Source organism: Oncorhynchus nerka, linkage group LG9a (genome assembly GCF_034236695.1).
Source record: "Oncorhynchus nerka isolate Pitt River linkage group LG9a, Oner_Uvic_2.0, whole genome shotgun sequence".
In the NCBI taxonomy this organism is placed as follows: domain Eukaryota; kingdom Metazoa; phylum Chordata; class Actinopteri; order Salmoniformes; family Salmonidae; genus Oncorhynchus; species Oncorhynchus nerka.
Window position 1 is genome coordinate 53,830,522 of NC_088404.1, and position 27,095 is coordinate 53,857,616.

The following is a 27,095-nucleotide window of genomic DNA, read 5'->3' on the forward strand; positions in this document are numbered from 1 at the left end:
ATTGACAGTGCCATTCAAGGTCGAGTCAAAGAATATGCTTCACATACAGGATTTAGCTAACTACTTCATTTTCAGAGAGAATACCCATAAACCAAAGCCTCATTGAGAATCTTGAACATGTGAATACAGATCGCTCATTCATATTCGTCAGGATTTGCATAGGCCTAAAATCTATTAATTCTACTCTGGAAGTTGAGTTAATTCATTTAGGAAATTATTTGTGGCATAGGCATATTGTTTCAAACTGATAAAACAAACTTGGTTAATTTCAAGGGATTTACATATTTCATATCAATATGAACATTAAAGTATGTGGCTCAGTCATGAGAAACATATCCTCATTGAGGTTGCCCGGGTGTTTAAAAAGAATACGGGAAAACCATAAACTATTGGATGCGTGTCTGCTCTTTGGGGTTTTAGGCTGGATATCTGTAAAACACTTTGACAACTACTGATGTAAAAAGGCCACGTAAAATACATTTGATTGATTTATTAATTATTGGATTAAAAATGGCATAAAATGCACCTGTAAATGGTGGGCTAGTAAAGGGAATATTGAAAATATCAATAAGTACATTGTTGTGATATATCCCTATGTAATGCAATAGTAAACGTAATGCAGCTTTTAATGCCCGTTTTTGTTGTTGTTGTTGCGATCGATGAGGTCACTTTCCTCTCAATGCGTCGCAACTCGTGTTCTCCCTGAAAATCGCAATGGGATGAATTGCCCCGACAGACAGCGTAACTGTCTCACAAAGTAACATCAGGGGAACATTAATTGACACGACGTTGTCCATTTTCTGTCCGGAGAACAACGTACATCTTTACAATCTGTAAGTAAGTTTTATTTTTACGACCTTAATTCGAGTTACATCTTTTGAGTGATGCCAAATAGATACTTGAATAATGTATAGCTTTAAATTAGCCTACTTTGCCACCACAACTTGAAAGTGATAACCAATCAAATTAGATGGACAATTAGATAAGAAATACTTGTTAGAGAGAATAAGACAACTAAGCTACGGGAAAGTACGTTTTTGATTTCCCATTGGTTCTGGCAAAGAAACCATACTGGTAAAACTGATTTTAAAAAAAAGTAACACAAGGAAAAATATCGTCTGTTCTGTGAACATACATTTTTGGGGGGTTGCAGAGAGGTTCTGAGAAAGGTTCCTTGAAAGTTTTCCTGGGGGGATTTTATTGAGAGATTATTTTTTACAACTTCCTTAACTTTTAATAACACTACTAGCTTATTACATATTTTGAACTCCAAACACAGGACACATGGAAATACATTTTCTTCGGGTTTAATAATGCAAACACTTGTTTATTTTTGATTGTGGCAAGGTGTCAATGAGATTCAAACCCATGATCTTCTGTTGTCTATTCATTGAATTATTCCACTGCGCCACCATGGTGGAGCTAGCATGCCATGTGTTTTTTTACTCATACAAAGCGGCTAATTTTAGTCTATTCAAACAGACCCCATTTCAAAGGAAACAAGCACTCATTAAGATTAGGTGTGGCCAATAATTGGGCACGGCCAACACACTTGAACACACTTTTACCAAGATAGAGGCTCGAGAGAGCTTGGTTGACACCGAGACTGGATTGCAGACATTCACAGAATGTTCTTTAAACATTACTCTTTTCTTGTGGTTTTATGGAAAGTTTTCTTAATGTTCTGAGAAGATGACTTTAAATAGAACCATGAGGAAACCTGCAGAAAATGTTATGCTGAAGTACTGAAATTCCCATAGAGGAATGTTGTTTCTTAATGTTCTCAACTTAACTATTTCAGAACATTCCCAATATCAAACCAGTTGGAGAACGTTCCTAGACCATTACCAACACTTTTAGCAAAAGTTTGAGATACCAAGGAAATAAAACTTTTTTTGTCAAGTTCCTTAAAAGGTTCTGAGAACGTTCCAAAGCCAAGCAACTATCCTGCACCATTCCCAGAAAGTTGTGGGAAGGTTGTATGCAAAATAACCATAGGAAAACCATGCTCTCACCAAGCTCTAAAAAACATATGGTTCTCAGAACGTTATGTGCTGGCTGGGTTGCAATCAGAAAACTTTGTGTATAAATGTAAAATACTGAAAATAAGTATGAAAATATATTCACATTTGTGTGCCAAAATGAATCCACATGAAAAATTGTTTGGATCAGAGTGCGAATTATGGGGACCCAGGGGAGTCAATGCAGAAATGAAAAAAAAGAAGCTTATTCCATATTAAATGAACACCCACACCTCTGTGTCATGGTTAAACATATATATATCCCATGTATATCCCAGGACTGTCAGCCCTGGACAGTCCTGCATGTATCTCAGCCCCCTTTCAGGTGTCCCAACTTTTCTTTCTTGTCACGTTCATTGTATGGAGGAGACCAAGGCACAGCATGGTATGCGTATATTCTCTTTTATTAGACAAATGAACACTAAACAAACTAACAAAAATGAACCGTGACGCTATATAAACAAGTGCTGACAGGTAACTACACATAGACAAGAACCCACAAATACCTCAGGAAAATGGCTACCTAAATATGGTCCCCAATTAGAGACAACGATAAACAGCTGCCTCTGATTGGGAACCATATCAGGCCACCGTAGACCGACATATACCTAGACTTACAAAAAACCCTACATATACAAAAAACCCTAGACATACAAAAACCCCCAGACAATACAAAAACTAACATACCCACCCTAGTCACACCCTGACTTAACCAAAATAATAAAGAAAACAAATATCGCTAAGGTCAAGGTGTGATATTTCTACAAAAAAGGTCCTTTTGTCAGCAAGACAAAATCAATTAATTCAGGCAATAAGCCAAATTTCATTACACTTTTTTGGTGTCTCTTTCCATTCATCAAATGGCGTGAGTGCACAGAGCACTTTTGGATGCTTGAATTATTTGGGGGTGGATGAACATGCACAGGAAGTGATTTGTTTGACAAGAATAAGATGAAAACATCATGATTGGTTATGTTCATGCAACATTATGTCTTTACATGTCTTTACAAAAATAGAAACCCCGGAATGTCACGGTAGGCCCTGGAACTTGGGCAGAAAAAGTTAACACCAATCCACTGAGGCAAAAACGGCATTGTCAGAGTTTAATTCAATAAGGGAAAAGATGTGAAATGGAGAGTTGAAAATAAATAGAAGGAGGGCCAGGACAGTAGCCTAATGCTTGGGAGGTAAAATAGGATAATAGCCGTGCTGGCTATGTTATGTGTGATGATTGTGAGATGTTATACAGATTCTACAGTCACAATACTGACTTAAAAATGGCAAGCCTACTATTCAGATGGGTTAAGTTGAATAGTAGCCTGAAATCTGAACACTTACTGTAAGTCTATAACCTCTCACATAGCCAGTGGCGATTTTAGCATGTAAATCTTGGTGGGCCAAACTTTAAAAAATAAAATAAGATGCATGCCAGCAAAGCCACTACACAACACTAAACAATACACAGATTGCACTATAATGGTGACAAACATGCTTTCTTTTCAGAACCACGGAGTGAATCTTTACCACTGCTACCTACACCTGGCTATTAGCAGAGCCTTGTCTGGCAGCGAAACAGTTCATTCAGCTGCATTTACTACATTTAAAAAATCTGAGCTGATATGGCTGACTTGCTTAAACAAATGTGGTTTCTACTGACAATTGAGATGTACAAACTATGGCATAAGGGGACAACGAGCGGATAAGAGGTCATCTGTAATTTCGAATGAGACATTAATGAGCGAGCTAGGACGGACGTAGTCAATATAACTATTTGTTCAGCACTTTTGAAATGTACAGAGCAGAATTAAGAACATGGGCCATTCTTACAGCATTCTCCCTGTACACCAAGTCAGAACTGTGGGATAAATAAAGGGGGCATATATGCAGACAATGAAAGGTCTTCCAATATTTGATGATTACATTTATCTAAAACAGGCTATAGGTTACATGTGCACCACCAAGTCAGAACAGTAGGCTAAATTATGAGGGGGAAAGGGACCAAATTATTAGGGTGAAGCACATGGGCTACTATCAGCTTACTACACAACATACACTTAGTATTACTTTCTTAGCTACAATATACATATCTCCCTTACATCATCTATGTAGCAGCATACAATACATTTTTGGACTCACCTTGTTGTGCTATGCTCACTTGGACAGGAAGGTGGGGCGGCGGTCCTTCATGGGCAAATTTTGTCATCAAACTTTGTCATCAAAGTCTGGCAGTCTCCGGATTTATGGTGCTTTCATGACAACTGGGACTTTGAAAAAAAACAAGGTTGAATCATGATCAGTGATCTTCAGATCAGAGCTAGAAAGAGGCCTAAGTTCCCCGACTTGTTATTCCGAGTTTGATGACCGTTCAAAACATATTTTCCCAGTCAGAGCTCGGTTTATTCCGAGTTCCCAGTTGTCTTGAACTCACTGAAGTCTGAGATTTCCTAGTTCCGAGTTTCCAGTTGTTTTGAATGTGGCAGAAGTCATGCTGAATTCACAGCATGGCCAATGTATTCAACATTTTATGGTGTTGAATGTTTATCCTTTTAAGCTTGGAAAAGAGACCCTTAAACCAGATTTGGACCACACACCCACTCCACTGAATAGCAGGCTAGTGATTGCTGTGCAATGCTTGCAGTTAGCCACCGATTCATTTCAAACCACTCATTCTTGAATTTGCGGTTTCCAACTTGTTGTGTAATGTTTATGCCCAAAGGCCGATGAGCACTGATACGTTTTATCTATAAGGATAAAAGGATTGAAAAGGATTTGCCAGTAGGTTGTCGACTTGATTCATGATGATGACTGCTAGCTAAGATTTTGAAAGTATGATGTTGACATGATCAGTCCAATCAAAGCTACGGTAGATATAACGTGATTTGACATAACTTTATCTGTTGCCAATGACCTTGAGCCTTCTTGGATGGGCACTTCTAATGTAACTCTATGGCAGCACCCTAGGGGCTTGATTTTTTCAACCTCTACATGTCGATTTTGCAGTGACGTAGTGTCCCCATGAGTGACAGAACACTGAGCCACTCACGGCGCAAAGCAAGACCATGAGACCCTCCATGTTTGTATGCGGATTTATTAACTCAATGAATTAAATGTTTTACATTGTTTTTAAACAGAATTTTAAAATTTATTTAACCAGGTAGGCTAGTTGAGAACAAGTTCTCATTTACAACTGCGACCTGGCCAAGATAAAGCAAAGCAGTGCGACACAAACAACACAGAGTTACACATGGACTAAACAAACATACAGTCAATAACACAAGAGATAGAAGAAAAGGACTTAATGCCAAAATAACATGCAAAACAGGCAAAAATAATTGTGGGAAATATACAGTACCCGTCAAAAGTTTGGACACACCTACTCATTCAAGGGTTTTTCTTTATTTTTACTATTTTATATATTGTAGAATAATAGTGAAGACATCAGAACTATGAAATAACACATATGGAATCTTGTAGTAACAAAAAAAGTGTTAAACAAATCAAAATATATTTTAGATTCTTCAAAGTAGCCACCCTTTGCCATGATGACATCTTTTCACACTCTTGGCATTCTCTCAACCAGTTTCATGAGGTAGTCACCTAGAATGCCATTTTCTTGTGTTCTCTAAACCCTTTAAGTCATTATTGGGCCTTATGTACCAATTATTTATGGAGATATGGCCATGTGAATCCTGTCCAATATGGCCCCATGGAGATGGTGTGCAACCAGTTTGGGGTAATATTCAAATCAAATCAAATTTAATTTGTCACATGCGCTGGATACAACGTGAAATACTTACTTACAAGTCCTTAACCGACAATGCAGAAGGGCAGTGCAGTTAAAATGTGATTTACATTTTGATGAGATTTCCACACGATAAAGTTGAAATAACACTGAAATTGTGAAAATGATGATAATACCCTTTTTATATAAGAGCTGTTTGAAAGAAATGCCTTAAATGACAATAGATCTGTTATTTGCATTTATAAACCGGGTTGTTCAAGCCCTGAATGCTGATTGGCTGGAAGAGACCGTATATAATGGGTATGACGGTTTGTATTTATTTATGTCTATTTCTGTTAGTGATCAGTTGATAATAGCAATACGGAAACTCAGAGGTTTGTGGTATATGGCCAATATACCACGGCTAAGAGCTGTGTCCAGGCACTTTGCGTTGCGTAGTGCATAAGAACAGCCCTTAGCCATGGTATATTGGCCATGTACCATACCTCCTCGGGCCTTATTGCTTAAATATCCTCCTACATTGCTGCTGCCCCCTCATTGTTTACAGCATGCAGAGTTAAGATACCAAAGACCAAACATTTCTCACTTTAAAGCAATGAGAAAAAGCAAGATCAATTGTGCAGTAGCTGGCTGCAAGGCAGCAAATGTTTCTTTGCACTGTTTTCCAACCAACAATAACGTTGTCTGATTTGGTCAGAGAAATTCAATCCATGGGCATATGAGCACACTTCGCATTGGACTGCATTGCAAATCAGGCTATGTATAGATACACATGTGGATTTACCAGCAGCTTGATCCTCCATCCACCCATCTTTCACCCGGCAGTGGCAGGAACCATTCAAGAAGTAAGTGTCTTGAGCAGTGTTTTCCCAAACTCGGCCCTAGGGGCCCCAAGTGTTGCACGTTTTGGTTTTTTCCCTAACACTACACAGCTGATTCAAATGATCAAAGCTTGATGATTAGTTGATTACTTGAATCAGCTGTCCAGTGCTAGGGCAAAGACCAAAACGGGCCCCCTGTTGGTTCCGAGGACCGAGTTAGGGAAACCCTGGTCTAGAGACAGTTATTCGTCTATATATTATTAAAAGTAAATAACATGCAATTCATGGGTCACATGTTTCATTTTGAATGTTATTTTGAAGACTGATGCCCGACTAAAAGTTCTACTCTACTCAATGCAAACTGTGGCTTGGAAACAAGCTAGGTGAAATGTCACATCATTAGCTGATTCTTATGTATGTATACCAAAAATAAAATGTCAATGGAAAACAGCTTAAACAAACGCAAATGCGGCTACTTTGCTGTTATTCTGGCTGCAGTGTTTGATGTGACTGTGTTATCCAAAGTTGACTAGCTAGCAAGCTCGAGATGAGAACTTTGCCAGCCATCATGGCAACGGAATATTTAGAACAAACGACTGGGCTGTGTCCATATATTTCGGAGAAAAAGACTTCACAACTGGGTCGCGTCTCTGGCAACCTAATCTACAGAATGAACGACCAGCCACCTTGGGTAGCAACCCTAGATTTGTGTTTGGACTATATCTCGTGGAAGGATGAAATAGTATGAGTAAATTCATCAAAATAAAGTTTTTACTGAAATGTTCAATCATTATTTGAATCTGTTGGTAACCCGTTGTATAAAATAGATAATGCCCTCGAAACCAGTGTTTTGGGGATATATTGGCTTCGAGGGCATTATCATTTAAGAAAACAACTATGCCATCATTATGTCAAATTTATTTTAGAAAGATGACTATGTTGCTATTAGCTAGCCAAGTTCGTCCAAATAGCTAGCAATGCTAATGTTAACTAGCTAAAATTGCAGAGGCCTATAGTATGCCCTGTAGATAATCATGGTTTACTGCAATGAATAGACAGTAGACAGGGTATAGGCCAGAATGATCCACCCTGCAAACAGGCTGTTCTGGGACCTGTCTGCATCTTCTGTTGACCTATTGAAAACAGTAAAACAATAATATAACAAATTAGGATGCATGATGTATTTTGATGACAAAACAGAGTAGTCTACACACCTGTGGAAGTTCGCTGCTTTCAGGGTTCAACTCCAGCTCCAACTGACAGGTTGAAAACCATGTGACTTTGTTTTTTTCCTAAGGAGTAAAGTGGTGGGTTTTAGACTTCAATCAGCCAATCAGTGCTGTATATGTAAATATAAAATCTAATTTGTATCCCCACGCCCACACTGTCGGACTGAGCAAGGAGGCCCAGGGATATCAATTATTAAAAATATATTTTGGGGTTATATTCAATAAATAAACACACACAATGATTGATTAGACGTTCAAGGATATATTACAAATAAAAAGACTGCATGGGTTTTAAAACTCTGCAATGGCACTGTTGCTAAAAACACTTCTAAGGACTTGTTCTAGCTGTGTGTAAAATTTGGTACCTCAAAGTCCACAATTCCCCTCAAATTTGACATGCTGCGTTCACGTGCTTCTCGGAGCTTCCTACTTCTTATTTTGGATGTTGGAAATACAACTTTGTTTCATTCATGTGCTTTTTGTTCGGAACAATATTCAACCAATAAGATTTGAACTAGTTTGATAAGCTAACTAACGTTGCTTATAGTAAAGTTAGCTAGCTTGCTTAACATTGACAATATGGTAAAACTAGCTACATTACCCATATTGTATTTGTCAAAAACCGACTTGTTGTCATCTGTTGGTTGAAAGGGTTTAAGGTCAGTGGTGAAACTCGGCAACTCGGACAACAACATTTTCTCAGTGACCCTTTGTAATTGCGATTTGGAGAGTCATTCAAGTGAAACTTCCCGGTCCGACATAGGAAATTACCGATAACTCTGATAGCACGTGAACACAGCATTAGCTGCTGGACGAAACACTGACTGAACAATTATAGCCTGTATTTCGGTTTATTTGTATTCATTGCACGTTATTTGTCCTTAGTACAACTGTGAAAAAAAAACTGAAATGTAATAAAGTAATTTTTTAAGCAAATGTTCTGCTATTCTACACATTTGGCCATGGTTTATGCCTTTGGGTTTTGGTTGGGGGCCTCCCCACATTTGGCCATGGTTTATGCCTTTGGGTTTTGATTGGGGGCCTCCCCACATTTGGCCATTTGGTTTATGCCTTTGGGTTTTGGTTGGGGGCCTCCCCACATTTGGCCATGTGGTTTATGCCTTTGGGTTTTGGTTGGGGGCCTCCCCACATTTGGCCATGTGGTTTATGCCTTTGGGTTTTGGTTGGGGGCCTCCCCACATTTGGCTATTTGGTTTATGCCTTTGGGTTTTGGTTGGGGGCCTCCCCACATTTGGCCATTTGGTTTATGCCTTTGGGTTTTGGTTGGGGGCCTCCCCACATTTGGCCATTTGGTTTATGCCTTTGGGTTTTGGTTGGGGGCCTCCCCACATTTGGCCATGTGGTTTATGCCTTTGGGTTTTGGTTGGGGGCCTCCCCACATTTGGCCATGTGGTTTATGCCTTTGGGTTTTGGTTGGGGGCCTCCCCACATTTGGCCATGTGGTTTATGCCTTTGGGTTTTGGTTGGGGGCCTCCCCACATTTGGCCATGTGGTTTATGCCTTTGGGTTTTGGTTGGGGGCCTCCCCACATTTGGCCATGGTTTATGCCTTTGGGTTTTGGTTGGGGGCCTCCCCACATTTGGCCATGGTTTATGCCTTTGGGTTTTGGTTGGGGGCCTCCCCACATTTGGCCATGGTTTATGCCTTTGGGTTTTGGTTGGGGGCCTCCCCACATTTGGCCATTTGGTTTATGCCTTTGGGTTTTGGTTGGTTTATGCCTTTGGGTTTTGGGGCCTCCCACATTTGGCCATGTGGTTTATGCCTTTGGGTTTTGGTTGGGGGCCTCCCCACATTTGGCCATGGTTTATGCCTTTGGGTTTTGGTTGGGGGCCTCCCCACATTTGGCTATTTGGTTTATGCCTTTGGGTTTTGGTTGGGGGCCTCCCCACATTTGGCCATTTGGTTTATGCCTTTGGGTTTTGGTTGGGGGCCTCCCCATTTGGCCATTTGGTTTATGCCTTTGGGTTTTGGTTGGGGGCCTCCCACATTTGGCCATTTGGTTTATGCCTTTGGGTTTTGGTTGGGGCCTCCCACATTTGGCCATTTGGTTTATGCCTTTGGGTTTTGGTTGGGGCCTCCCACATTTGGCCATGTGGTTTATGCCTTTGGGTTTTTTATGCCATTTGGGCCTTTGGGTTTTGGTTTTTGCCATGGTTTATGCCTTTGGGTTTTGGTTGGGGCCTCCCACATTTGGCCATGTGGTTTATGCCTTTGGGTTTTGGTTGGGGGCCTCCCCACATTTGGCCATGGTTTATGCCTTTGGGTTTTGGTTGGGGCCTCCCCACATTTGGCCATGGTTTATGCCTTTGGGTTTTCCCCACATTTGGCCATTTGGTTTATGCCTTTGGGTTTTTGGCCACATTTGGCCATGGTTTATGTTGGGGGCCTCCCCACATTTGGCCATGGTTTATGCCTTTGGGTTTTGGTTGGGGCCTCCCCACATTTGGCCATTTGGTTTATGCCTTTGGGTTTTGGTTGGGGGCCTCCCCACATTTGGCCATTTGGTTTATGCCTTTGGGTTTTGGTTGGGGGCCTCCCCACATTTGGCCATGTGGTTTATGCCTTTGGGTTTTGGTTGGGGGCCTCCCCACATTTGGCCATGGTTTATGCCTTTGGGTTTTGGTTGGGGGCCTCCCCACATTTGGCCATGGTTTATGCCTTTGGGTTTTGGTTGGGGGCCTCCCCACATTTGGCCATGTGGTTTATGCCTTTGGGTTTTGGTTGGGGGCCTCCCCACATTTGGCCATGTGGTTTATGCCTTTGGGTTTTGGTTGGGGGCCTCCCCACATTTGGCCATGTGGTTTATGCCTTTGGGTTTTGGTTGGGGGCCTCCCCTGGCCATGGTTTTATGCCTTTGGGTTTTGGTTGGGGCCTCCCCACATTTGGCCATGGTTTATGCCTTTGGGTTTTTTATGCCTCCCCTTTGGGTTTTGCCTTTGGGTTTTGGTTGGGGCCTCCCCACATTTGGCCATGGGTTTATGCCTTTGGGTTTTGGTTGGGGGCCTCCCACATTTGGCCATGGTTTATGCCTTTGGGTTTTGGTTGGGGGCCATTTGGCCATGGTTTATGCCTTTGGGTTTTGGTTGGGGGCCTCCCACATTTGGCCATGGTTTATGCCTTTGGGTTTTGGTTGGGGGCCTCCCCACATTTGGCCATGGTTTATGCCTTTGGGTTTTGGTTGGGGCCTCCCCATTTGGCCATGTGGTTTTTATGCCTTTGGGTTTTGGTTGGGGGCCTCCCACATTTGGCCATGGTTTATGCCTTTGGGTTTTGGTTGGGGGCCTCCCCATTTGGCCATTTGGCCATGGTTTATGCCTTTGGGTTTTGGTTGGGGGCCTCCCACATTTGGCCATGGTTTATGCCTTTGGGTTTTGGTTGGGGCCTCCCCACATTTGGCCATGGTTTATGCCTTTGGGTTTTGGTTGGGGCCTCCCCACATTTGGCCATGGTTTATGCCTTTGGGTTTTGGTTGGGGGCCTCCCCACATTTGGCCATGGTTTATGCCTTTGGGTTTTGGTTGGGGCCTCCCACATTTGGCCATGGTTTATGCCTTTGGGTTTTTTGGGGGTTGGGGGCCTGGGGGCCCCCACATTTGGCCATGGTTTATGCCTTTGGGTTTTGGTTGGGGCCTCCCACATTTGGCCATGGTTTTATGCCTTTGGGTTTTGGTTTCCCACATTTGGCCATGTGGTTTATGCCTTTGGGTTTTGCCATGGTTTATGCCTTTGGTTTTGGGCCTCCCCACATTTGGCCATGGTTTATGCCTTTGGGTTTTGGTTGGGGGCCTCCCCCATTTGGCCATGGTTTATGCATTTGGCCATTTGGTTTATGCCTTTGGGTTTTGGTTGGGGGCCTCCCCACATTTGGCCATGTGGTTTATGCCTTTGGGTTTTGGTTGGGGGCCTCCCCACATTTGGCCATGGTTTATGCCTTTGGGTTTTGGTTGGGGGCCTCCCCACATTTGGCCATGTGGTTTATGCCTTTGGGTTTTGGTTGGGGGCCTCCCACATTTGGCCATGGTTTATGCCTTTGGGTTTTTGGCCATTTGGCCATGGTTTATGCCTTTGGGTTTTGGTTGGGGGCCTCCCACATTTGGCCATGTGGTTTATGCCTTTGGGTTTTGGTTGGGGGCCTCCCCACATTTGGCCATGGTTTATGCCTTTGGGTTTTGGTTGGGGGCCTCCCACATTTGGCCATGGTTTATGCCTTTGGGTTTTGGTTGGGGCCTCCCCACATTTGGCCATGGGCCTTTGGGTTTTGGTTGGGGGCCTCCCCACATTTGGCCATGGTTTATGCCTTTGGGTTTTGGTTGGGGGCCTCCCCACATTTGGCCATGGTTTATGCCTTTGGGTTTTGGTTGGGGGCCTCCCCACATTTGGCCATGGTTTATGCCTTTGGGTTTTGGTTGGGGGCCTCCCCACATTTGGCCATGGTTTATGCCTTTGGGTTTTGGTTTATGCCTTTGGGGGCCTCCCCACATTTGGCCATGGTTTATGCCTTTGGGTTTTTGGTTTTGGTTGGGGCCTCCCACATTTGGCCATGGTTTATGCCTTTGGGTTTTGGTTTTTGGGGGCCTCCCCACATTTGGCCATGGTTTATGCCTTTGGGTTTTGGTTGGGGGCCTCCCCACATTTGGCCATGGTTTATGCCTTTGGGGTTTATTTGGCCATGGTTTTGCCTTTGGGTTTTAGTTGGGGGCCTCCCACATTTGGCCATGGTTTATGCCTTTGGGTTTTGGTTGGGGGCCTCCCACATTTGGCCATGGTTTATGCCTTTGGGTTTTGGTTGGGGCCTCCCCACATTTGGCCATGGTTTATGCCTTTGCCATGGTTTATGCCTTTGGTTGGGGGCCTCCCCACATTTGGCCATGGTTTATGCCTTTGGGTTTTGGTTGGGGGGCCTCCCCACATTTGGCCATGGTTTATGCCTTTGATTTTGGTTGGGGGCCTCCCCACATTTGGCCATGGTTTATGCCTTTGGGTTTTGGTTGGGGGCCTCCCCACTTGCCGCCAGAAATAATAATAATAATAATAATAGGGTTGTGGGCAATGTTCCCTTTAAGCTAACCGATCGCTGCAGCTGTACATAGTCTATTGGTAAATAGCCCACCCATTTTCACCTACCTCATTCCCATACTGTTTTTATACTGTTTTTTTAATTTATTTATTTACTTTTCTGCTCTTTTGCACACCAATATCTCTACCTGTACATGACCATCTGATCATTTATCACCCCAGTGTTAATCTGCAAAATTGTATTATTTGCCTACCTCCTCATGCCTTTTGCACACATTGTATATAGACTGCCCATTTTTTTTCTACTGTGTTATTGACTTGTTAATTGTTTATTCCATGTGTAACTCTGTGTTGTCTGTTCACACTGCTATGCTTTATCTTGGCCAGGTCGCAGTTGCAAATGAGAACTTGTTCTCAACTAGCCTACCTGGTTAAATAAAGGTGAAATAAAAATAAATAAAAAAATAAAAAAATAAGCTGCGCCACAGTAGCCCGAGACTGCCGCGCAGAAATATCATCCCCCAGAGAGAAACACAAGATTGAACTTCATTCAACTTTCTAGCGCAGTGGTCACCAACCGGTTGATCATGTTTACAGCATGAGCGGTCGTGAGTAGATGCGCTTGTTTTAAGAACAAAGCGAGAGCTGCATGTAGCCACATGTGCACATTTTGTTCATATCCTTTGCTAGTTGGTGAGTTAGTAGCCCAGTTATAGATAATTTGTAGTCAGCAATAGAAGTGATTGCTTCAAGAGGACATAACATATACGTTTGTAGACATCTTTGAAAAGTGAGTCAGATAAAGAGCTTTTTTTTGTCTTAAAGGGGCAGTGTTGTATTTTGAGATAATGTCAAGCCCTGCATGTTTTTTTCTCCAAAAGTCTCATGGAATGTAGGCCTACATTTAACACCACACATTGGCTGCTACTGTTTGCTGGATGATAGAACAGCTATTTCCATGTTATAATGTTATGGGATGCATTTTCTCCATTGTTTTTTACGGTAGGCCACTCCGGTAGGCCTACATTATGATCAAATAGCCACAGTAGCCTACATGGCCACTGTTAAAGCTGTAACTTAAAGCGGATACAGCCTCAGTGTTCACAGTAAAACTGTAACTTAAAGCGGATACAGCCTCAGTGTTCACAGTAAAACTGTAACTTAAAGCGGATACAGCCTCAGTGTTCACAGTAAAACTGTAACTTAAAGCGGATACAGCCTCAGTGTTCACAGTAAAACTGTAACTTAAAGCGGATACAGCCTCAGTGTTCACAGTAAAACTGTAACTTAAAGCGGATACAGCCTCAGTGTTCACAGTAAACACGTGCTGGAAGTTGCACAGAATTTTCACAACGTTCAAGTTTACGCTCAGCAGACCTGAAATTTGCTCAGTGCCCAATTTTTTGGGGAGGGAACATTGGTTGTGGGTCCCCTGGAGGTCAATAATAAGCACTGACTAGCACTGGTGTGCAGAGTGAGACAGACATGTGCAAAGGCTATTTTCATATTGATGGAGAAAATAGGATTGTCATTGGGGGTGGATAGGAAAGAAAGGAAGATTGAACCGAACACGTGTTCTGTAGAATAGCCTAATTCTAGCGGGCTAATTGATTTTGTCGATTGTAGGCTTAAATAATTCCTTTGGTGTATGGCTTTTATTTCAATGCATGTGTCGGATTTATCTGGCATCGTTTGCATTCACAGTCAGCTGTTTTATGATCCGCTTACTTTCACATTGATGTCGCTATTTCACATTGATGTCGCTATTTCACATTGATGTCGCTATTTCACATTGATGTCGGTATTTGGAGTCGGCCTTGATAGTTTGTTTAATGCATCTATTTCATGTTGCACTGTTCCCACAAATAGGCTAAATTAGTCAATGTAACCTATGTCTGATGAGGTTGAGTAGTACATCATACACACACCATTCCACAAACCTTTAAACCTAATATTGAGATGATAAAGTCCGGGGGACATGTATGTTTTTGCTGTTCTCCAAATAGCATTTGAACGTTTTGAAATAGTGTAGACGTACAGTAAAATGAGCTTCATCTGGTGGGTGTATCTCCACACACCCCACTTTGCCACACCCTATGTTTAGCTGAACTGATGCCGCAGCCCCCCCAAACTACTTCCCACGGCTATGGATTTGATAAGATAGGGGACAATTGAGTGGAATGTACCATGTTGGACCATCTAGTCCAGGTTGAGTCATTTCACCATTAAAACATGTACTGACATGAATCCTTTGCAGAGCAAGTCAGATCCCAGTGTTCCGCTGTAAGGATGTTGAGCCCCCTACACCCCCTATTGGTCGTCTGGATGTACGTCCTGGTCTCCAACCACGCCTTCCCCATATTCAACAACGGCTTCTTCTACCATGACGTTATGGACGGCGATGGCAACGGAGAGAGTATGTAATACAGTATTTTCATAAATACACAAATAACCTGTTCACACTAATCTGAGCCAAGCTGTACTGGGCTGACCTGACGATATATCCACCAACGTTTTCTGAAACTGCTGGAAAAGAAAATACCAGTTTTAGCACAGTTTGGTTTGGATTGGCACGATAATGTTAAAAGGGTATAATGATCGTAAGTGGAGCCTCTTCATATATAGGATCAAAGACCATTCCATTGCGTGTGACAAGCCTGACCATGCCTAAGTTGTAGCAGACAACACACCATCTAGAGTGGTATTCATTTATACGATATGTGCTACACAGTATGTTTTGTCAGTACACATGCAAAACTGAGTGCAGGTTAGATTTTATAGACGCACCATTCCCAAGAGTCCCCAAAAGGGTCTGATCACCTGGGAAGACCCAAATACAGTAGCTTGCGAAAGTATTCACCACCCCTTTGCATTTTTCCTATTTTATTGCCTTACAACCTGGAATTAAAATAGATTTTTTGGGGGGGTTTGTATGATTTGATTTACACAACATGTCTACCACTTTGAAGATGCAAAAACATTTTGTGGGGTGAAACAAACAAGAAATAAGACAACAAAAAAACGGAAAACTTGAGCGTGCATAACTATTCACCCCCCCAATGTCAATACTTTGTAGAGCCACCTTTTGCAGCAATTACAGCAGTAAGTCTCTTGGGGTATGTCTTTATAAGCTTGGCACATCGAGACACTGTGATTTTTGCCCATTCTTCAAGGCAAAACTGCTCCAGCTCCTTCAAGTTGGATGGGTTCTGCTGGTGTACAGCAAATTTTAAGTCATACCACATATTCTCAGTTGGGATTGAGGTCTGGGCTTTGACTAGGCCATTTCAAGACATTTAAATGTTCCCCCTTAAACCACTCGAGTGCTGCTTTAGCAGTATGCTTAGGGTCATTGTCCTGCTGGAAGGTGAACCTCCATCCCAGTCTCAAATCTCTGGAAGACTGAAACAGGTTTCCCTCAAGAATTTCCCTGTATTTAGAGCCATCCATCATTCATTCAATTCTGACCAGTTTCCCAGTCCCTGCCGATGAAAAACATCCCCACAGCATAATGCATTATGTTCTCGGGGTGATGAGAGGTGTTGGGTTTGCGCCAGACATAGCGTTTTCCTTGATGGCCAAAAAGCTACATTTTAGTCTCATCTATCCAGAGTACCTTCTTCCATATGTTTGGGGAGTCCCCCACATGCCTTTTGTCGAACACCAAACGTGTTTGCATATTTTTTTCTTAAGCAATGCCTTTTTTCTTGCCACTCTTCAGTAAAGCCCAGCTCTGTGGAGTGTACAGCATAAAGTGGTCCTATGGACAGATTCACCAATCTCCGCTGTGGAGCTTTGCAGCTCCTTCAAGGTTATCTTTGGTCTCTTTGTTGCCTCACTGATTAAGGCCCTCCTTGCCTGGTCCGTGAGTCTTGGTGGGCGGCCCTCTCTTGGCAGGTTTGTTGTGGTGCCATATTCTTTCAATTTTTAAAAGAATGGATTTAATGGTGCTCAGTGGGATGTTCAAAGTTTGGGATATGTTTTTATAACCCAACCCTGATCTGTACTTCTCCACAACTTTGTCCCTGACCTGTTTGGAGAGCTCCTTGGTCTTCATGGTGCCGCTTGCTTGGTGGTGCCGCTTGCTTGGTGGTGTTGCAGACTCTGGGGCTTTTCAGAACAGGTGTGTGTATATATATACTGAGATCATGTGACAGATCATGTGACACTTAGATTGCACACAGGTGGACTTTATTTAACTAATTATGTGACTTCTGAAGGTAATTGGTTGCACCAGATCTTATTTAGGGGCTTCATAGCAAAGGGGGTGGATACATATGCACACACCACTTTTATTAATTTTTATTATTTTTATTTTTCAAACTTTTTTCTTCACTTCACCAATTTGAACTTTTTTTGAACTATTTTGAGTATGTCCATTACATGAAATCCAAATAAAAATCCATTTAAATTACAGGAGGTGAATGCCAAGGGGAGGTGAATACTTTTGCAAGGCACTGTACACTGAAGGCGGCAGACCCAGGTTCTTACTTACTACAGGCTCTGGTTTGATCACATGGTCAGGAAAAGTTCCTGGCTCCTATCCAGTATCTACTCTACTGCATAACTCTTATCTATCCTGTGTCCTGTCCTTGTCTGTTTCTTCTCCAGTCTACATTAAGAGGGTGCGTCTCCACGTGGAGTCCCCCCAGCCCTCGGTGTCAGCAGCCAGGGGCAGTAACATCACCCTGCCCTGTCACTACCGCTACGAGCCCGAGATCAACGGCCCCCGCCGGACCCGGGTCAAATGGTCTTGGCTACCCTCCAACGGCGCGGGTAAGACCGCCCACGAAACAGACGTGATAGTCGCCATGGGCAACCGTCACCGTAGCTACGGCAGCTTCCAGGGGCGAGTGCGCCTGCATCGGGCGGCACCAGGGGACATGTCTTTGGTGATCAACGAGCTGCACCAGAACGACACGGGCCGCTACCGCTGTGAGATCATCGACGGGCTAGAAGACGAGAGCGTGACGGTGGAGCTGGAGCTGCGAGGTGTGTGTTTCTGTCTGTCTGTCAGCTCCCTCAGCTCTAAACAACAGAACACAGGGTTCACTCCGTTCAATCGAGGGATGTGACGAATGTAAAAATGTTCTTAACATTTAAACAGCCATTTTTTAAATAGTTTAAACATTTAAATTATTATATACAGTACGAGAATCTGAAATATAAAATGTAATTTTATTTTTTTAACACTTTTTTGGTTACTACATGATTCCATGTGTTATTTCATAGTTTTATTTCACTATTATTCTACAATGTAGAAAATTGTAAAATAAAGAAAAACCCTTGAATGAGTAGGTTTTGACTGGTACTGTATATATCTTTTAAAACATGTGAATTCACAATAATGGTCCTGCATATGACCACTAGGGGGCAATGCAGTTCAATCTACCTCAGTCATGGCTACCAGACGGCACTTACTGCTGTCCCTCACCCACTCAGCAATGATGGTAGTTAATTACGTTTTTAGGCTCTCTGCTGTGTATCAGTAGTCAGTACATGGGACTTCATATCCCACTTCTCGTCAACGTGATGGCTCATTGCAGTGATGTATGACAGCGTGTTCATAGGCGTCCAACAATTTGTTGTTAACGCCATGTATAGGGTGTATGACATTGAGAGCTTGAGCTGTGTACTTGCAGAGCAATCATGGTACAATTTCTCCATCCGGACCGTCAATGTTTTTCAACATGGCATCTATATGCCATCGGGGCATTGAAGTGGACATCCTCTACCATTGACAATGGCTGCATATCAACTGCAATCATTTCTGTAATCAGCGCTGTGACTTTTTCACTCCATCCTTCATTGCACTTCTTTCGTGTGAAGAGCATTTCTAAGGTCTGTTGTTGGGGGCAGCAATGACTTGGGTCTCACGGTGCCTCCCTTTTCAGATGGTTCAGCATTGCACCTGAACTTCCACTGTAGCTCAAATCCACCTCACAACGTTTGCGTTTCGCCAGCTTCTCATTGGACTTATCAAAGTATTGCCACGCAGGACTTCGCTGCTGTCGCGTCCCTGTCTCACTCTCTGCCATTTTCCCAACTGTTAACATTGATGGGAGTGTGGAGCGCTTTATATCCGTGGCGAAATCATTTGAAATATGCATATCTCTTACTAACCTTACGGCATTGCTGCATTAGGTATTCGTTGAATTGAAATGTTTCCCTTTAAGATGATGATCGGAACCTTTTTAGTGGTAGTTTTGTGATAACTGCACTGTGTTTAAAAATTTTTAATAAAAGGTTAGTTAGTTTCTCTAAACTGTAACGATCCCAATTTTGTTGAAACGTTTAAACGTTCACATCCCTAGTTCCAGCTATGGTCTATTTATTAAATGACCTTCAACCTATTATCCTTACGAGTGTCATGAATGGCATTTTTAACTGAAAAGGACAGTTGCTGGATCCTATAGCACTTTAACCCCTCCAGCAAATGTCTCACTTTATCCCTGTTATAGGAGTGGTATTTCCCTACCAATCCAAGATGGGACGCTACCATTTCAACTTCCTGGGGGCCCAGCGTGCGTGTGAGGAGCAGGACTCAACCCTGGCCACCTTTGAGCAGCTCTTCGCCGCCTGGGATGAGGGGCTGGACTGGTGCAACGCCGGCTGGTTAGCTGACGGGACGGCTCAGTACCCAATCACCATGCCGCGGGAGGCCTGTGGGGGCGTGGACTTAGCCTCCGGTCTCCGTAGTTATGGACAACGCCACCGACACCTCCACCGCTTTGACGCCTTCTGTTTCTCAGCCGCCCCCAAGGGTCAGTGTGCGTGTCGCTCTCCATAAAACATCTCGCCTCGGGAAACAAAACGCATGCAAAACACTTCCGCAAACAATAAGTGTAACAGGAGAAATGTGAATGATTGGAATTGTCAAACTTGCTTTTAATCTGTCTTCTCCTTCGACGTGCTCAGAACTTACTAGAATCTCCTGTCTCTCTTTTCCGTCATAGGGACAGTTTACTTTCTGAATGGTCCCCGTAAGCTCAACTTCACCGAAGCGGTTGGGGCGTGCACCACAGACGGCGGTCTCATCGCAAAGGTGGGCCAGCTCTATGCCGCCTGGCGGTTCATGGGATTGGACCGCTGCGACGCAGGCTGGTTGGCTGATGGGAGCATCCGTTACCCCATTGCAAAGGCCCGCCCTAACTGCGGCCCTTCAGAACCGGGGGTGCGGAATTTGGGATTCCCCCCTCTGCATCAGAAATACAGTGTCTACTGCAATCGGTAAACCTCCCCTCAACTTCCACTCAACAAAAACCAGAGGACAATAATAGTAAAGAGCACAACTACAGTACAACAGAAAGCACATAGAACTTCCCCATTCATCACAAACGGTGCACTGTTACACAACCCTTGCCTGGATGCTAGTTAGCATTAGCCAGTTCTGCCCTCACAGTGTCCACTTTACAGTTCTAGTGAACTGTCGACATCTCCTCATACTGTACATAATATCAGTCATACCGCCACTCCCCACTGAGACGCCAACCAGAACGGATACACAAACTGACTATTTAGTGTTGTATTGCCAGGTTTGTGTCACAGTAAAGGGTCGTTACATTTCAGACTCAGGGAAGGTGTTCAACCACTGCAAGGCCCGCCGCCCTCATAATGCTTTGCCAGTGATTTTGTTGTCCAACCAAGCTCTTTCCCTTGGTGTTTTGTTGAACTGTATGTAGCTATCTCATTGTTCCTGCAGCACTTTCAGTTCAATGTATGTAATTCATAGTTTTAGCCACATTTCTGGATTATCCTTATATGTTAAAATGTTTTACCATGTCTTGTTTTGTATAAGGATTGAAATGGAATGATGCATTTGATGACGATGGGGGATGGTATATAGACTATGTCATGATAGAAGGTGTTTTGACAGTATCTTATGACCACCCCCTGTTCCATCCATATTATGCGACTTTAATCAAGTTATGTGACATGAATAACTTTTCTAACGAATGAATGATGTCCTCCCTCCTTTGACGTTATCACTTGCGTCGGCAGGATTGTGGGTTCAGTACCTGGGGCCACCCATACGCAAAATGTATTCACGCATGACTGTAAGGCTCTTGAGATAAAAGCGTCGACTAAATGGCATATATATTAAATGGAATAAAATCATGTTTGAGTTTACACCCCAATATTGCACTTTATATACATAACAGAAGACTGAAATATAACAAACACCAGATTTTCTGCAAGGTTTCCAAAAAAAAAATGCTTATATCGGGTATGAAGGTAAGACCTAGATGCAGACAACGTTGAATTAACAATGGTTTAATAATCCAACAAGGGCAGGCAATAGACAGGTCAAGGCAGGCAGGGGTCAGTAAACCAGAGGTGGGGCAACGGTGCAGGCAGGCTCAGGGTCAGGGTAGGCAGAGGTCAATAATCCAGAGGTGGGGCAAAGATACAGGTCGGCAGGGTCAGGGTCAGGGGCAGGCAGACTGGTCAGGCAGGCGGCCTCAGAGTCAGGACATGCAACGGTCAAAACCAGGAGGGCAAGAAAAAGAGCGACTGGGAAAAGCAGGGGCTGAGAAAAAACGCTGGTTGACTTGGCAAGCAAGACGAACTGGCAACAGGCAAACAGAGAACACAGGTATAAGTACCCTGGGGATAATGGGGACGATGGGCGACACCTGGAAGGGGGTGGAGACAATCACAAAGAGAGGTGAAACCGATCAGTGTGTGACAGTTTATTAATTATGAAATTATGAATAACATTTCACCCATGAGGCCACTGGAGGGTGATTTGGTCATTTGACTACAGGAATTAAAATATAATAGCATTTATATCATGTGTGCCTGCCAATGGTGCCTGGGTCTTGTTCAATGGAAATGGAAAAGGTGGTCTTTCCCTGTTTCAGTTGGTGTTCTTTCGTTTTGTGCCTAATGAACATGACCCTGCTGATTGCGAAAGAAATCCTCCTGCAGTGTAATTCATTACATTACCACCAGGGAGCACCCATACAAACGGGGCACTGTGTGTGGGTATGTGTGTGTTTGCATGCGTGTGCTTGTATGTGTGTGTGTACTTGCACTCCACACTCTACAGAACCTCCTCAGCACGCGCCACTCAGTCTGGGAATAGCACTTTAGATGGAGGGGGCCCGAGTTGGAGAGGGAGTCAAAGGCAGTAGGTAGTACTACACCAGCACACTCCCTCCCTCTCTTGAGGAGCAAACAGAGGTCCCTGTAATTTTATGATTCCCGGGGCCTCCAAAAAAGCACGTCCTGCTGCCTTAACACGGGCGGAGGGCAAACACACACCCAGACCTCCCCCTCCCCACACACACGTGAATGCAAACACATACGCATGCTTGCCCTCATGTACACACACAGGGCAGGCTTGTTTGGGTCAGCCTGCCGGCAATTAAGGTATTCACTTTAGAGACCTAAGAGAGATAATTATTTGCTTCTTTTTTTCACTTTTGCGATTCCAGGAGGGGGTCAAAATATAGTAAAAAAGGGAGTCTGTGCTCACAGCGACGGTAAGGGATGTGCCACTGGTTTATATAAAGGTGTGGATTTATATGAATGGCACCCTTATTCGGAATCAGAGAATATCTTGATGGATACAGTACTTGGCAAGACAAGCTTGATAGGCTTTTTGATCTCTTTGATAGACAGGTTTACTTGCTGAATGCTCTAGTACGGGGGTTCTCAAAGTGGGGTCCGAGGGACTGCAGGGGGTCCGTGACCAGATATATACAGTTGAAGTCGTAAGTTTACATACACTTAGGTTGGAGTCATTAAAACTCGTTTTTCAACCACTCCACAAATTTCTTGTTAACAAACTATAGTTTTGGCATGTCGGTTAGGACTTGTGCATGACTTTGTGCATGACACAAGTTATTTTTCCAACAATTGTTTACAGACAGATTATTTCACTTATAATTCACTGTATCACAATTCCAGTGGGTCAGAAGTTTACATACACTAATTGACAGTGCCTTTAAACAGCTTGGAAAATTCCAGAAAATTATGTAATGGTTTTAGAAGCTTCTGATAGGCTAATTGACATAATTTGAGTCAATTGGAAGTGTACCTGTGGATGTATTTCAAGGCCTACCTTCAAACTCAGTGCCTCTTTGCTTGACATCATGGGAAAATCAAAAGAAATCAGCCAAGATCTCAGATTTATTTTTTTTGCCCTGCACAAGTCTGGTTCATCCTTGGGAGCAACTTCCAAATGCCTGAAGGTACCACGTTCACCTGTACAAACAATAGTACGCAAGTATAAACACCATGGGACCACGCAGCCATCATACCGCTCAGGAAGGAGACGCGTTCTGTCTGCTAGACATTAACGTACTTTGGTGCGAAAAGTGCAAATCAATCCCAGAACAACAGCAAAAGACCTTGTGAAGATGCTGGAGGTAACAGGTACAAAAGTATCTATATCCACAGTACAAACGAGTCCTATATCGACATAACCTGAAAGGCCGCTCAGCAAGGAAGAAGCCACTGCTTCAAAACCTCCATAAAAATCCAGACTACAGTTTGCAACTTTACATGGGGACAAAGATCGTACTTTTTGGAGAAATGTCCTTTGGTCTGATGAAACAAAAATATAACTGTTTGGCCATAATGACCATTGTTATGTTTGGAGGAAAAAGGGGGAGGCTTGCAAGCCGATGAACACCATCCCAACCTTGAAGCTCGGGGGTAGCAGCATCATGTTGTGCGGGTGCTTTGCTGCAGGAGGGTCTGGTGCACTTCACAAAATAGATGGCATCATGAGGGGGGCAAATTATGAGGATATATTGAAGCAACATCTGTGAATTTAAGTATGCTCTCTCTAATTCTCTCTTTCTCTTTCTTTCTTTCTCTCTCGGAGGACCTGAGCTCTAAGACCATGCCTCAGTACTACCTGGCATGATGACTCCTTGCTGTCCCCAGTCCACGGGGCCGTGCTGCTGCTCCAGTTTCAACTGTTCTGCCTGCGGCCTTGGAACCCTGACCTGTTCACCGGACGTGCTACCTGTCCCAGACCTGCTGTTTTCAACTCTCTAGAGACAGCAGGAGCGGTAGAGATACTCTTAATGATCGGCTATAAAAAGCCAACTGACATTCACAGTTGAAGTGTACCTATGATAAAACATTACAGGCCTCTACATGCTTTGTAAGTAGGAAAACCTGCAAAATCGGCAGTGAATCAAATACTTGTTCTCCCCACTGTATTTATATATATATATATATATACATTTCTGTCTTGCAGGAAATCACACACAGAACGAACAGTATGGCTGGTGGCATTGTCATGCTGGAGGGTCATGTCAGGATGAGCCTGCAGGAAGGGTACCACATGAGGGAAGAGGATGTCTTCCCTGTAACGCACAACGTTGAGATTGCCTTCAATAACAACAAGTTCAGTCCGATGATGCTGTGACACCCCGCCCCAGACCATGACGGATCCTCCACCTTCAAATCGATCCCACTCCAGAGTACAGGCCTTGGTGTAAATCAAATCAAAATCAAATCAAATCAAATTTATTCATATAGCCCTTCGTACATCAGCTGATATCTCAAAGTGCTGTACAGAAACCCAGCCTAAAACCCCAAACGGCAAACAATGCAGGTGTAAAAGCACGGTGGCTAGGAAAAACTCCCTAGAAAGGCCAAAACCTAGGAAGAAACCTAGAGAGGAACCAGGCTATGTGGGGTGGCCAGTCCTCTTCTGGCTGTGCCGGGTAGAGATTATAACAGAACATGACCTAGATGTTCAAATGTTCATAAATGACCAGCATGGTCGAATAATAATAAGGCAGAACAGTTGAAACTGGAGCAGCAGCACAGTCAGGTGGACTGGGGACAGCAAGGAGTCATCATGTCAGGTAGTCCTGGGGCACGGTCCTAGGGCTCAGGTCCTCCGAGAGAGAGAAAGAAAGAGAGAATTAGAGAGAGCATATGTGGGGTGGCCAGTCCTCTTCTGGCTGTGCCGGGTGGAGATTATAACAGAACGTGGCCAAGATGTTCAAATGTTCATAAATGACCAGCATGGTTGAATAATAGTAAGGCAGAACAGTTGAAACTGGAGCAGCAGCATGGCCAGGTGGACTGGGGACAGCAAGGAGTCATCATGTCAGGTAGTCCTGGGACATGGTCCTAGGGCCCAGGCCAGTTGAAACTGGAGCAGCAGCATGGCCAGGTGGACTGGGGACAGCAAGGAGTCATCATGTCAGGTAGTCCTGGGGCATGGTCCTAGGGCTCAGGTCCTCCGAGAGAGAGAAAGAAAGAGAGAAGGAGAGAATTAGAGAACGCACACTTAGATTCACACAGGACACCGAATAGGACAGGAGAAGTACTCCAGATATAACAAACTGACCCTAGCCCCCCGACACATAAACTACTGCAGCATAAATACTGGAGGCTGAGACAGGAGGGGTCAGGAGACACTGTGGCCCCATCCGAGGACACCCCGGACAGGGCCAAACAGGAAGGATATAACCCCACCCACTTTGCCAAACCACAGCCCCCACACCACTAGAGGGATATCTTCAACCACCAACTTACCATCCTGAGACAAGGCCGAGTATAGCCCACAAAGATCTCCGCCACGGCACAACCCAGGGGGGGCGCCAACCCAGACAGGCTGACCACAACAGTGAATCAACCCACCCAGGTGACGCACCCCCCCCCAGGGACGGCATGAGAGAGCCCCAGTAAGCCAGTGACTCAGCCCCCGTAACAGGGTAGAGGCAGAGAATCCCAGTGGAAAGAGGGGAACCGGCCAGGCAGAGACAGCAAGGGCGGTTCGTTGCTCCAGAGCCTTTCCGTTCACCTTCCCACTCCTGGGCCAGACTACACTCAATCATATGACCCACTGAAGAGATGAGTCTTCAGTAAAGACTTAAAGGTTGAGACCGAGTTTGCGTCTCTGACATGGGTAGGCATGGAGCTCCATAGGAGAAAGCCCTGCCTCCAGCTGTTTGCTTAGAAATTCTAGGGACAATTAGGAGGCCTGCGTCTTGTGACCGTAGCGTACGTGTAGGTATGTACGGCAGGACCAAATCAGAGAGATAGGTAGGAGCAAGCCCATGTAATGTTTTGTAGGTTAGCAGTAAAACCTTGAAATCAGCCCTTGCTTTGAAAGGAAGCCAGTGTAGAGAGGCTAGCACTGGAGTAATATGAACACATTTTTTGGTTCTAGTCAGGATTCTAGCAGCCGTATTTAGCACTAACTGAAGTTTATTTAGTGCTTTATCCGGGTAGCCGGAAAATAGAGCATTGCAGTAGTCTAACCTAGAAGTGACAAAAGCATGGATTAATTTTTCTGCATCATTTTTGGACAGAAAGTTTCTGATTTTTGCAATGTTACGTAGATGGAAAAAAGCTGTCCTCGAAATGGTCTTGATATGTTCTTCAAAAGAGAGATCAGGGTCCAGAGTAACGCCGAGGTCCTTCACAGTTTTATTTGAGACGACTGTACAACCATTAAGATTAATTGTCAGATTCAACAGAAGATCTCTTTGTTTCTTGGGACCTAGAACAAGCATCTCTGTTTTGTCCGAGTTTAATAGTAGAAAGTTTGCAGCCATCCACTTCCTTATGTCTGAAACACATGCTTCTAGCGAGGGCAATTTTGGGGCTTCACCATGTTTCATTGAAATGTACAGCTGTGTGTCATCCGCATAGCAGTGAAAATTTACATTATGTTTTCGAATAACATCCCCAAGAGGTAAAATATATAGTGAAAACAATAGTGGTCCTAAAACAGAACCTTGAGGAACACCGAAATTTACAGTTGATTTGTCAGAGGACAAACCATTCACAGAGACAAACTGATATCTTTCCGACAGATAAGATCTAAACCAGGCCAGAACATGTCCGTGTAGACCAATTTGGGTTTCCAATCTCTCCAAAAGAATGTGGTGATCGATGGTATCAAAAGCAGCACTAAGGTCTAGGGGCACGAGGACAGATGCAGAGCCTCGGTCCGATGCCATTAAAATGTCATTTACCACCTTCACAAGTGCCGTCTCAGTGCTATGATGGGGTCTAAAACCAGACTGAAGCATTTCGTATACATTGTTTGTCTTCAGGAAGGCAGTGAGTTGCTGCGCAACAGCCTTCTCTAAAATTTTTGAGAGGAATGGAAGATTCGATATAGGCCGATAGTTTTTTATATTTTCTGGGTCAAGGTTTGGCTTTTTCAAGAGAGGCTTTATTACTGCCACTTTTAGTGAGTTTGGTACACATCCAGTGGATAGAGAGCCGTTTATTATGTTCAACATAGGAGGGCCAAG

The 27,095-nt window shown here is 43.7% G+C and overlaps 1 protein-coding gene across 1 annotated transcript; it reads left to right on the forward strand.

Annotated features, from left to right (window-relative positions):
* The first annotated feature begins 725 nt into the window (after positions 1-725).
* On the forward strand, positions 726-20,972 carry LOC115134539 (hyaluronan and proteoglycan link protein 3-like). Its single transcript, XM_029668635.2, has 5 exons — positions 726-833; positions 15,107-15,265; positions 17,461-17,841; positions 19,311-19,613; positions 19,806-20,972. The coding sequence occupies exons 2-5, from the start codon at positions 15,139-15,141 to the stop codon at positions 20,081-20,083; spliced, it is 1,089 nt and encodes a 362-aa protein (XP_029524495.2). The 5' UTR covers positions 726-833; positions 15,107-15,138; the 3' UTR covers positions 20,084-20,972.
* The last annotated feature ends 6,123 nt before the right edge of the window (positions 20,973-27,095 follow it).

Excerpts from the sequence above, each read along its gene's own strand:
- LOC115134539 (XM_029668635.2), top strand. The coding sequence starts at position 15,139 with ATGTTGAGCCCCCTACACCCCCTATTGGTCGTCTGGATGTACGTCCTG. Across the intron at positions 15,266-17,460 it reads CGGCGATGGCAACGGAGAGA|TCTACATTAAGAGGGTGCGT; the intron begins GTATGTAATACA and ends TTTCTTCTCCAG. Across the intron at positions 19,614-19,805 it reads TTTCTCAGCCGCCCCCAAGG|GGACAGTTTACTTTCTGAAT; the intron begins GTCAGTGTGCGT and ends TTTCCGTCATAG.